Source organism: Enoplosus armatus, chromosome 9 (assembly GCF_043641665.1).
Source record: "Enoplosus armatus isolate fEnoArm2 chromosome 9, fEnoArm2.hap1, whole genome shotgun sequence".
Classification (NCBI taxonomy): domain Eukaryota; kingdom Metazoa; phylum Chordata; class Actinopteri; order Centrarchiformes; family Enoplosidae; genus Enoplosus; species Enoplosus armatus.
This window is the reverse complement of record NC_092188.1, coordinates 6,304,481-6,317,752: the sequence shown is the minus strand read 5'-3', so window position 1 is coordinate 6,317,752 and position 13,272 is coordinate 6,304,481. Positions and strand designations below refer to the sequence as shown.

The following is a 13,272-nucleotide window of genomic DNA, read 5'->3' as shown; positions in this document are numbered from 1 at the left end:
CGTGCTTTGCTGTAAAGGATATGAGCAGGGGATTTAGAGCAATGATAATCATTCATATATAATTGTCACTCTGCGTAGAATATCCTTTTGGTATACTGACTCTGGTGCTGCAACGTCTGCAATTTCTCACATTATTAAATTATAATGTCTTACATATAATTCCTTACTATTGAATCACACGCTCACCTTGTCTTTGTGTATTTTACATCCAGACGTAAGCCTCTAGATACACAGTGTCAGTAGTTGCTGACATATTGCCAACTGCAAAATGATCCAGGTTGCGTCTCTCATCTCTCTCTCTCATCATTACTAATAAAACATAATGAAACATTGCAGCACCCACCGAATGTGTACGTACAGGGAGCACGTACGGTTAACACTATATTATGTAGCAAAACAAACAACAAATACCAGTCTGGATTGACTTGAAAAGAAAAACAAATGATTCATTCTTTGCTCCCTGGATCTGAACCGTAGCTCTGAACACATAGTTTACTGAGCTGACATTACAGCTTGCCCAAATAGTTTCAGAGTAGGGCTTAAAATCGATGCGCAATTAGGGGTGTCTTGTATCAGGCATGATGAATTATGCTCTCTGTTCTAAGGCTGGTCTATAGACACTTGATCAATTCAGCTTCTGGGGACCTGGTAAGGCAGGCCCGGGAGAAATTGCTCTATTCCAAAGCCATTCAGTCGAATGTATTGATTAACCATTGCATTCTAAATTGAAAGTCTGTCCGGGATCTGTTCTCTGGGAGGGAGGGTGTTGTAGGAACGGCTACAACCTGAGCCTGCCACATCCAGAACAAAGAAAGCAGTACATTCAAACCTTCCACGGGCTTACACTTCTTTTTGCTCTTCTACAGCCTTGGCTTTAAAGCACCATAATTATTTTTAAATATCACTGCATCAGATCAGGAACGATGTGCGGTATATAAAGAGCACTAAAGAGCTTCTTTACCTGACTCTTTTCACCAAAGGCACAGTGCTCCGAGACTGTTAGATGTATTTCAAAGTATTTTACAAACCCTATTCCTACACTGCACTGATAAAAAAAAGTTTACACCTTTACACCTATATAAATTCATCTCCATTTCCAGCTATAACGCGCATTGATTAAATAAAGTACAGCTATTAAAGTGCAATAATGCTATGTACTGTAAACTACCACTACGTCCTAGTTTTGTAGTTTTGTTTGTCCTAGGTCTGAACAACAGCTTCATGGCACCTTATTAACAAAGATTCTGTAAACAGATCATCACAACCTTCAGCTGCAGGAGCCAATCAACACTTTCTCATCAGGGTGCGCCGAATGTAATTAGGGGCCGAGCAAACGTCTTGTTTATATGTCTGTAAACTCATTGAACCCCAGTTGGGGTGTTATTTATACACTTGAAGTAGGCCAGGCTGTGTTTGTGATCAAGGCTATGTTAATGCTATTCATATTACATAGTGCAACCATAAATAGTGTGTGGAACACCTTCCCCTGGGAAAGACCACGGCGCTCAAGTTTGGAGATGCAACATGAGCGCCTGTCTGTCTTCTTCCTCTAAATGGAGAGTTCACTGTCTGGTTAGTGTCATCCCATCTCCCTCTGGCTCTCAGCTTTTGGATTTGCATTGTCAGGGCATCCTCCCACAGGCCCGTCGGACCGGGTGCTCTCTCAACAGCATCCTCATCTACCCTCCAATTGTGCACCCAGGGGGATCTGCTGCCTCCTTTGCCCACACCCTCTCCAGTCCTCCTCTCTCTCGCCAGAAGTGTGACTCATTTACATACACCATGACTCACGAAAACATGTTCTTTTGCTGTTTGTTTGTACAAAAGCCCACATTCTGTTTATCACCACTCCACGATTTCAAGTCATATTGCCCAAATTACCCTCCATCTGGACCCTTTACCCATAAACCTGAACACAACATACAATGTTGGCTTTTTTTTTTTTTTTCAAAATCCACCCATACACGAACATTGACGTGCTTTTTTTCAAACCCACATTGAGAAACATGACAGTATGTTATTTTTTTTGTCCGTGTTTTCTTTTTTTGTTGATGTTTTCTTCTGTTTTTATGTCTTTTTCTTCATCAAGGACAGATTATGTACATACAGATGTTATATGCCACTGACAAAGCCAGTGGGACGCCGACATGGAACAGTATGAGTGGGAGACAGAAAAAAAAAAAAGAAGCAGCATGAAAAACAGATAGTGGGAGCATGAAAAAGTGACTGAGACAGAAAAAAGAAGCATTGACCAAATGACCTGCTCTTGTGCTTGAAATGGAATCCGTCATTATTTTTGGAGCAACAAGATGCATGCACAAACAGCGTGTGTTCGGTCACACAGACAACCCGACTACATAGCAGAGGGCAAGACTTTTTGAGTACAACATGTAGTGTTTTAGATTAAGGGCCATTTAAACAGAGCTTCACAATCATTTCAGAGTACTGTACACAGTAAAAGTACAACAACAGACTTATTTGATATACCGTGTTAATGGAAACTTTTCAGATATTACACCACAGCTTTAACCATATCTGATACCTCTTGCACAGTAGAGTTAGGGGTTATTGCTGGTTTGAAACAAAATCAAACATAACACATTCAGACAATTGGCTCAATACTGAGTAATTCCCCTTTAAGGTCGCAGTAGTCAGGGTTCAGCCGGGGTAAACTCATCTCTCCGTGCAGGCTCGTTATGGCAAATTTGCATATAGTCGCTGCATGTGAGTGGAACAGTGTTTCAGCGGAGAAACGAGTGCCACCGTATTGGAATATGGGCTTACCTCCCACTGTTTGTGCTGTGCGGGGGAACTGGATGGATAATTGTGCCATGGGGGTTTTGTAGTGCCCATGCCTGCATGTCGCAGGTACACATTGGAGGGAGTACTGGCGCACCAAGGCGAGGTTGTCCTTGAAGAGGATTCCTGTCAGTGGCAGGATTGAGCTTGATTTATGGGGGCCATCACTGGCTGGCAGGAGGGACAGGTGGAGCCAAGCTCCTTCACTTAGCCAGCCACAGGTAATGGCTAATTACATCTTTATCTCCCTGCGGTCTGGCCGAACAAGAACCGACTTACAGCCACGACCAGAGACTGACATGGATCCAAATCATTTATCTAGTTGGTCGTAGAGAGACACACTATGATAAGTGGACAAATATGCTGTAAATGTGTGTGTGATGCAGTTAACAGCATGACAAAAAAAAGAGTCCAAAACATAAACTGTTACAAATTATAAATTACATCATCATTCACTGCTTCTGGACTCTTATGAAATAATCCCTCAGACTGTTTCAAATGCGTTTTTAAAAAGCTTGTCATGGCAAAATAGAGCACATCACTTCGAAAACTTTACATCTTTTTTTTTGTTCATTTTTTTCATTGTAGTCGTTCAATGTGTGTGTGTGACTTCTCAGAGTAAAGTACAAAAATTATTTTTCCCACGCACAGCTCATTACCCTCAGATTTTCTTCTTTTTTTTCTCACATGGAATTACTATTCATAGTTATTCAAATACTTATTAACATCATCATCATCTGTACTATTATTAACACCAAAAAAGTAAAAGCAGGTAACCTTGCAGAGTAAAACAGACACAGTGCAGGGAGGGAGGGGAGGGGAGGAGAGGGAGGGAGGGAGTGTCGGGAGAATGGACTCACAACAGGAACATCTCTAACCGGTACATGCTATCAACAAGCGACAAAGAGGATGGAGTTGCAGCTTTGAGACAGAAGATATTGTCGTCCCTGGACAGTCTCTTGCTGCTTCAGAAAACTGGAGCGTAGTCGAGGCTGATGGGAGATGTCGTTTGGCGCCGAGCAACTTGAGGTCGCCGGCGTGGCCTCTGTGCTGCATATATTTACACTGGGGAGGAGGACGACGGAGGGAGGAGGGGGGTGACACGGAGCAGAGAAGAACACTATAGCGATGCGAAGGTCGACTAGACAGAGCACGTTGAACAGAGGGGCGGGGGGGCCAAAAAGGTTTGGGTAGTGAGGGGTCTACATGCGAAACCTTGGTATAAACCCCCCAAATTACGTAAAGGGGTAGTTAAGACTGACACCGTCACCACCCACCCTTTTTTTTTTTATACATTTTGACATCATTCATAGCAGCTTCACTGCTACACAGTTAAAATCAAAAAGCCATACGTGTGTGTGTGTGCGCGTGTGTGTGTGTGTAGGCGTGTGTGATCAAAGGGTGACACTTCACATGGCCACCAATTGGACAATTTTCAAAAGGTCACATGACCGCCAGAACCACATTATAACTATAATTTTCCATAAATATCCACCATAATATTGTGATTTTATGTATCATTTCCATAAGGCAAACATTGTAGGTCAGTCATTAGTCAATGTAGTATATTACATAAATGATCGTCCAGTTGTTAGATTATCTATTTTTCTCATTGATCACTGACACAATAATCATTAATATACACTCTCCATCGACATCAGCCCAGTGGGAATAATGAGGGGGAAACAAGGCGAGGAGGGAAGTACCAAGTCAGACAAATCTGCAAGGCATTCTGGGAGACAAAGAGAGAGAAACAGACTGTGTGTGTGTGTGAGAGAGAGGGAGGAAGAGATGATGACAATGATTTGACCTCGAAATTGAATTGAGGGTGCTGGGGTTTTTGGGGGCGGGAGAGAAGGAGTGATGTGGTTGTGTGTTTTATGCAATGATTCAATGGCTCCTGGATTAATGCATATTCTTTTTGTTCACAGTGATGGGTTCGTAATTAAAGAATTTCATTTCCTTCTTCCTTCCGTAGAGGGGAAGAGAGGGAGGGAGTGGGGGCGGGGGGCTTTCAGGGACGTTTAGGGACAATTCCAGGTGGAGCTCGATCTTTACACCTTCAGCAGAAGAACAGCAGAGAGGGAAACCCAAACACACAGGCCGACACTCATTCCTGCATGTAAACCAGTCCCTCGTCCCTGTATGGCCCCCGGTCCTGGACGGAAACAGAAGGACCAAAACAAGAGTGAAAAAAGAGAAACGTGTCTCGTTAAACACATAAAGCTATTAACACTGCTAGAAGTAAGGGTTTGTGACAGCTTGTACACATTTTCTAACATATTACAATTAATAAACCAAATTAATTCTGATACCTCGGTATAATTACTGTAAACAAGTTGCAACACAAAAGTCAATGATATTCAATATACCGTCAAGAATATCATATTTGGGACACGGAATTACATCATGATTGAAATGACAATTGCAAGAAAACCTTAATTAGTCTTCTCGCCTCCTGTTTTGTGCCATTAGGCAGTCTAGTAGATTTCCAAATTCTAACCTGGTGGCTTATAATGTGACAGTGTAGAGTGGTGGCTAGTGCATGCTGCCAATGGTCTCAGTAATGGGCACATTGGTTGAGGGTAATTACAATAATGTGCCAATTTTGATGTGATAGTGGGTTGTTGATGTTAAAATGCTACATGCGGCACCTTTTAAAATGGTGATCAAAGAGGTACAAAAGCAGGGAAACAAAGTCAGGGGAGGAAATGACAGTAAGGGACAGCGTGTGAATAGAAATGCCACAAAAGTATCTGATTATGGTCCGATTTTCCACGCCTGGTCCAGAGCAGAGAGGGGTTTGTTGTGTTCTAATGATGGAAGGAGGAGATTAGGGAGGAAAGACGAGGCAGAAGGACAGATGATGGAGAGATAGGCTGACAGAAGTGGCAGCGGTGGTGGAAAAAGAGAGCAGGAAGATGTATGGGTCTGACGGGGGAGTGAGTCATTGGAGGGAGACTGGCCGAGATAATGGGTAAAGGAATGAAAGAAGAAAGGGGATAGATGAAGGACTCACTTAAGATGGTAATGCCGAATGCACTAAAGAGGGGGAGGGAGGGTGACGGGAAATGGAAGGGTAGGAAATCGCTCATTGGGGACGGTTAATGTGAATTGGGCTTGGAGTAAAATGACAACTTCTTGCGTAACGGGACAGAGCAGAGCGACAGTCTGTGTGTGTGCATGCAGGAATGTGTATGGACGAGAGATGGAGGGCGAGAGCGTGAGTGTGAACGAGAGAGAGAGAGACGATAATATAGGCAAGCAAAGCTTTAATGGGGCGGAGAATAACGAAAATGGGGAGAAGGAGGGAGGAGAGCGCTGAGAAAATGCTGTGCTGTGTGCAGAGCCAAAATGAGACGGGGCGAAGAGGGAAAAACATTTGTGTGTGTCGTCGCACATGTATCATTTTGTGGTAGTGTGTCATCCGTCCAAACTTGCACGTTGACTGATAGTGATGACATAAATGTGAGCGTACTTATTATATATATGCATTTGTGTCATTGCGTGCATTCACTTGCATGTGGCTCTGTGTGATGACTTACGAAACAGCAGCATGCTGGCGTTGGAAGCCCCCAGACGGTTTGAGGCAAAGCAGGTGTAGTTGCCAAAGTGTTTCTCTGTCACATTGGTGAACAGCAACAGCGAGCGCGTCTTCTCGTTTTTGATCCTCAGGGTGTTGTCACTCTCTACCGGCCTGGATGGTGGTGGGGGAGCAAAAGCGAAGGAGGGAAGCAGGAAGAAAAAGAGAAAAAAAAGTGTGTGACAGAAAAAGAGAGATAACACAACATAACATCACACCCAGTGACTCAGCCCGCATAAGAGGCTTTTTTTCTCCGTCTCTCCAGAGACGACCAAGCAACACAGTCCCCCTCCACACATCAGCTCTGTCTCACCTTGTACTAATAGTGAAATCTAACAGTCCATAAATAACAGAGACCCCCTGCTGGGGCCCATTATACTCTATTAACAGCTCTCTCTGGCTGGCAAAGGCTTGTCTAAGTACTTCTGTGTCTTGCTTTGCCCGATGCCAAATCATCCTAACTCTTCCACGCTCTCTGGGACCTTTTACAAACTTGGAAGGACAGATTATGTGTAGGTAATAGAGAGAAAATAGGTTTTATATTTCTCCAGAGATGGAGCAAACATACATGATTATCTCAGACCTACACTAATGTCAGAGGTTAGGCAAATGGAGGGCAGCCAGGACTATGTCCGCAGCAAGCCAGCTAAAATGCTGGTTATGTGCGAAAATGATTTTTCAAGATCTCTTTCCACACTGAAATGCCAAAACAATAATCGCTTTGTCATCCTCTTCACTTCAGTTAAATCTCTGTTCTGCTCCCTCCTGTGATCACCCATTGTATATTGTCTTTTAATGTTGCTAAACTCACAATTTAACCGTTCTTATTAACATACTTTCTGTTTCTGTTGTCAGACAACTGATTGGGTTAAAACAGTGATTTGATTAAGTCTCTGTTAACCAGGCGCTATTCCTGTGGTGCTGCACTGAGGCGTTGGCCAATCAATGTCAACGTCAGAAAATCAAAAATACAGGTTAAAGATGACACCTATGTGATCGGCTCTTTAAAATGAGTGCTCACAGAGAGGGTTAGAGAGAAACTTCACTGCTACAGCCTCTAACTGTGTCTGAGCGGGCCTACGTCACTGTTTCAAAAGCTCAGTTTTCTACATGAACACTAAAATGCAGTGTTTTGGGATTTTTTCACTTTATAGAACATTTTTCAAAAAGCGTCATTTTGGGTGTAAAAAACATTTGCTTAGTGAGGCCCAAAAGCCAGTGAGGGAAAAACATGCATTTTAGCTGGCTTAGTGTGGACACCGTCAAAACAAATAAAATAACTGTGAACTCTTTGGTGGTCTCACCTGTGGTCATCTCTGTACCACTCGAAGGCAGCTGGTGGGACTGCCATGGCTTCACAGCGCAAGATGGCCGTTTTACCCAAATGGGCTGGCATGTTCTTCATGTCCGTGATCATGGGAGGGTCTGGCAGAGAAAACAAGGGAGGAAAGAATGAATAAACGGAAGAAGGGAATTCAGTAATTAGTATCCATCTGCCTTCGCTGAGAAGTCGAGTCAGGTGAGGCCGGGGTTGCAAATAATAAAGCCCCCGGAGAGGACAAAAATTGAGATGTATGAATTCATACATAATAATGCATCTACAGTATTTACATATATCACTACTACATCATTGTGCTACAACATGGGAGGTGCAGTGTGAGTTGAATTATCACCACTGGGTGCAGGGAGGGATACTTACAGTTGACCGTGACTTTGACTTTGCGCTGATCGGGTGGAGCCACTCCATTGTTGGTAATGCATTCGTAGTCCTCGGCCTGCTGCCTCTTGATCTCTGTGATGTCTAGGAACTCCCCCTCGCTCACCAACCCATCTATTAACGCAAGGCAGATGTCAAAGGTCACTATATATAAAATGCAAGGTGACAGGCTACTGATTTAAGGTTGGCTACTTGAGGCGGACTGACACCCAACTTACAGCTACTATGATTTAAGAGCTCGGGGGAGGCATCGATGCATCTTTAAACAGTATTTTGGAAAATATGTTGGAAATCAATATCATGACATTCATAAGTCTTTTGTCCGAAATTGAAAACGACAACATGAAATTAATAAGAATACAACTCCATAACAAAAAAGTCCTAATGAAATATCTGTAATCAAGAAAAACTGATTATGTTTCAATCACATTTGTCTCATGACTTAAACTGAGGGCTTCAAGCTGGTTTGTGCAGTAAAATAATGGGTCAGTTGGTGAATCTTTGAATAGATGCAAAGTAAGTAAACATGATTTGACAGCGGTGACACCATTACTTTTATAGTGTCAGGGGAAATTGTAAGCCTTGCTTCCAAGCAGTGGACACACCGGGGGGTGACGGCTTGTTCACTACATTACTAGTGAGAGGAATATTTGGCTGTTATTTGATGTTGACAAACTCCCAGGTGCCCCCAAAACCAAATTAGCCAGTCTCGCACTTTCGCTCTTTTTTCCTCGGGCGACAAACAGCCACAGAATCTCTTCAGAGGGGAGAGTCGAAGGGACGGGCTACAAGTTATTGCTCCTTCATGTGAGGGAATGGATGTTGTGGGTGTTATTGGATCGACAGTGGCAGAGAGAGAGAAAGAGAGCAGAGAGACGAAGAAGAATGAGAGTGAGACCCCCCCCCCCACACAAGTCTTAGCAGCCAGCTGTCTCACAGCCTCCAAAACCATTAGGGCTTTTTTTCTCCCCTTTACCCCATTAAAGAAGTCAGACTGTGGAACACGACATAATATATAATCTCACCACTAACAAGGAAATCCAGCTCTTAAATTGCAGCTCACTTTTCCCTTTCAAAGCCCCCCTAAACATACACATAACCACTGTCAATCAGTGGACCTTTACTTCCCCTCACAACACACAAAACGGCTCCTGAGCACTTTTGTGAGCAACACCGACGCAAACACACACACACACACACACACACACAAAAAGACACTAAACGCCATGATTATTCCTGTCAGAGATTAGCGCGGCGGTTCTAATTGAAGATTATACTGGAGGATTATTAGTGCGGCTACTGAGCTGGAGACGATTATTTGCAGCTGCTGCGGCAGAGGCTGAGCAGCCAGCGACAACCGCGGTGATGGCTGCTTGTGCCACCCGAGCGAGTGCGGGAGGCGCCGGGTGATGGGGTGGGGTGGGTGCAATGTTATTCACTCATTCCATTAGTCTAATAAATATAGCTCTCTTGTGACATCTCTGTCAAGCAGGCAGAGCACCCAACTTTGCCAGAGGGAGGAAGCTGTGGCGGCGTAGAGGGGAAAAGGGGAGAAAAAGATAGAATCAGACAACTAGCACTGGAGAAATTACACACAAGGCTGTTACAGATGACTTCCAAGAAATAAAAAGGACAAAGAAAAAAGCAATCGAGCGCTCGAGAGCATATTACAGACACAGAGAGAGAGAGAGAGTGGTAATTTGCAAGAGATACCGAGCAAGAGACTGAAAGAGATACACAGATATGAAGATACAGGAAAAAGAGAGAAACACCAAAATAAAGAGGGAAACGGAAGACATGTCAAGTTGGGTTTTTGATGTGGTTGGTTCTTTCATGGACTTTTCATCCCCAGCACCTATGTGTGATGTAATATTCACACTCCCTTTCTTTCCCTCCCTCTCCATCCCCTGAGATCTCTGGACCGGCATCGCAAACCTCTCTCCACTTTGGTGGGAGATCATATCTGACTGGAGCCGGCCCCTGGCACTCCTACAATGGCCTGTAAAATACAGCTCCATCAACCACTTATGGCTTTTGAAGGAGCCTGACTCCTGACCACCAGAGATAGTTGGATTGCACCTGAGAAGAGAGAGAGGGGGGAAAAAGGATCAGGGGTTCTGGCCTGCCCTACAGTGAAACCGTGCTCTATTTCCCCGGCAGCACTTTGAGCCTGACTAGATCATCAGGGCACTTGATTCTCTACTCCTCTTATCCATTTCCATTACAAAAGCTACCATCAAGGCAGAGAGGTCTGATGTCGGGTTAAAACAGAGAAGGATGGACAGGCTGACAGACTGTAAAACCCGTCATTTGGAAGAATAAAGGGTTGCAATGTGTCTTAGTTGAGCTAAATGAAGCTACAGCACAATTTAAACCACAACGGCCAGCTTGTCCTGGCGCTCCTCACACATGCCTAATATTACTCCATATATAATCTGATATATCTTATTCCTCTTTGCCATAGACCTCCATTAAAATACATCAATAGCCATTTTCTGACTGGAGAAACGTTTTCATCGTTCTAAGAACAGTTGAAGGACCCCTCTCCTTTTTATCGTGTTCACACTGTAAAAACTGGAAACGATCGTAGTTCTTAAAACGCCGTTTTGAAGGACTGTTTTAGCTCTTACTTCAGAGTAGGTACTCTCCCAGCACAAGAGGAACGTGATTTGTCAAACACGAGCCAATGCAGCACCGGCAGCCTCCATCTTTAAAACCCGTGTTACCACTGGTAACGGCAACCTTAAAAAATGTACCAAAACACGGATAAATGGGCCGACAGCGATGTGTGTGGTGTTGTAAGTGATGTTGCTATACCAACCACCGGTCCTTGAAGGTATGAGGTTCTCGGGGGAGATCCCCAGTGAGCAGTTCCTCTCAGGGAGAACCCAGAACTGTTTGGTCTGAAAACCCCTTATGAGCCACACTGTTGCACTCTGTTGTACATCTTCCTTCATTTCCATAAACATGGGCACTGTAGTTTATTCAGTCAATCCCACATACACCGTCCTGCTGCTGTAATTACTCACTAATGTGTCTTAATCCACAGCTGAAAATAGTTCCCAACAAATAAAATATTTACTCCTGTTTGAGTAACGTTTGCTAAACACTACAGAGCCCAACTGTGATAGTAAATTATTTGCCTGTTCTTTAATTAAACTGCATATTTGGGACTTTTTCAAGATTTATGTCTTCAGCATGAACACATGGGCTTAGAGCCGAGAGCCAAAGCAAGAGACGGTTTTGTTCTTGTAACGGGATTTATTATCAATAACAAAAACATAGAATACTGCCGGTCTTAACCTTTAGCATAAGGACATAAATATATTTTACACTGTTTATTAAAGAGATTGTGAGACTGACATTTTACAATTGAAAAATAAACTCTCTGGCAACACTGTCTTTCCACCTGTTGACCGGATGCCTTCAGACTTTGCTGCCTTTTCCAATCATCTGATTTCCACACCGCACCTGCACACCTGCTATTCATTCGCTCATCGAGCCACACCTGCCCCTCATCAACTCCACTAAGTATATAAACACACACACACACAAATGCTTGTCCTCTGCCAGGTCATCCTTGCTGCTAGTGTTCAAGCCGCTGCTCCTATCGGTTCGTGTGTCCTGCCCGTTTCTGGTTTTTGCCTGCCTGTCTCCTTTTTGGATTTGTCTGCAGCCACTGACTACTTGCCAGTAGCCAACCTCTGCCTCCTCTTTTCAATCCTACCTGCTCTGTTGTCCACGTAACACACACCAGTAATGTCACAGCTCCCAAATCTCAGTAATCAATCTCAAAGTGATAAAATTCCTGTCAAATGAACACACTCTAAATGCTTATCATCATATTGCTGACTTCTTAGTGAAAAGCTCATTTCTTGTCCTCGGCACAGCCACAAGCATCCATTCATTCATGCTAAGCTTGTGTGCCGGTGTGTGTTTTAACGGATGGGATGTCAGATGATAAGGCCCTGATGCGCTGGTGTATTTAACTGAATGAGACAGAATGCCTGTATGTCTCTGAGTGGGTCAACTGATGGATGCCAGTGAGAGTGAATGGCTGCGACAGATTGTATCTGTGCTTTGGTGAAGATGAAGGAGGCGGCGCATGCAAACAGTGCAGAGCAGCATCACTATCTGTTTGTGACTAAGGATTCTGGTAACTGTGGATAAATTGCAAAAGGGGGCAAATACTTTTAGCAGGTCTCTGCCTCACCTCTGAGGTGCACCTCCTCCTATCCCACTACTTCCTGACGCACACAAACATTTTCCACCCAACCTCCACGTACACTGCCCCCCCCCCCCCCCCCCCCCCCTCCCCTCCCTGCAGTTTCTCTATGTAGTCTCTGAGTAATGGGGACAGATGGCTGGCAGCTTCTTGCTGTTTCTTTGGGCTCGTCCAACCCCCCCTTCTCCACTGGCCCTGGTCTCCTGCAACTGATGGCTTGGTTGCAGAGACTCCCACGGAATAGCAATGCAGCCCCTATCTCTTTCTCTGCAAGCTGAGGGGTTATGGGGGGAGAGAGGGAGGAGAGGGGGGAGGCGGTGTGAGACGGTGGGGGCGGTTAGAGAGGGAGGATTACTGCTGACAGAGGAGAAATGCTGTAGGCTTGCAAGTGAGGACAACTGCACAGAGTTTGTGATGTAAGGTTGTGTTTGCTGCAGGTGTGCATTCATGCATGCTTCTCCTTTTCTCCTCTCCTGTCCCTGCCTGAGGTACTGTACTGTACTGTGTAGGTTCACAAACACTAACTGTGCAAAGAAGGACATTGCATGCACAGCAAGCTAACCCAGGGACACACAAAGGAGAGAGGAGGAGGAACATACCTCTGAGCAAGCTCAAAGCTGTCTGTAAGTACAGCAGTACAGTATATGTTGTGCAGTATAATTACATCGTGTTGAGTAGTTGTTTACACTGACCTACTTATGATTGCTGTCTCAGTGCTGCATTTGATCTGTGTTGCAATTGTTGTAGTCAAGCTACAACTCAGCCAACACTGTTGTGATAGACATGCTTTAACCATGACTTTGGTGACACTGATGCAATGCCATCATTTGACTTTAAAACACTGAAAAGTAAAAAAAAAAAAAAAAAAGAATCATCCTTGTTCTATCTCCCTATGAAACTCGTCTGTCACATTCAAAAGTTCAATCTAGGATATTGTTTTACTTTTTG

At 44.1% G+C, this 13,272-nt stretch overlaps 1 protein-coding gene across 1 annotated transcript in view; it reads right to left on the bottom strand.

The window, feature by feature from the left end:
- Nucleotides 1-4,853: 4,853 nt before the first annotated feature.
- The window catches only part of iglon5 (IgLON family member 5), an 83,601-nt gene continuing 75,182 nt past the window's right edge, over nucleotides 4,854-13,272 (bottom strand). The window contains exons 5-8 of the mRNA XM_070911872.1: nucleotides 8,082-8,213; nucleotides 7,687-7,807; nucleotides 6,345-6,496; nucleotides 4,854-4,957 (exon numbers count right to left, since the gene is read on the bottom strand). Coding sequence (XP_070767973.1) covers nucleotides 4,854-4,957; nucleotides 6,345-6,496; nucleotides 7,687-7,807; nucleotides 8,082-8,213 — 509 coding nt within the window. The remainder of the gene's footprint in view (nucleotides 4,958-6,344; nucleotides 6,497-7,686; nucleotides 7,808-8,081; nucleotides 8,214-13,272) is intronic.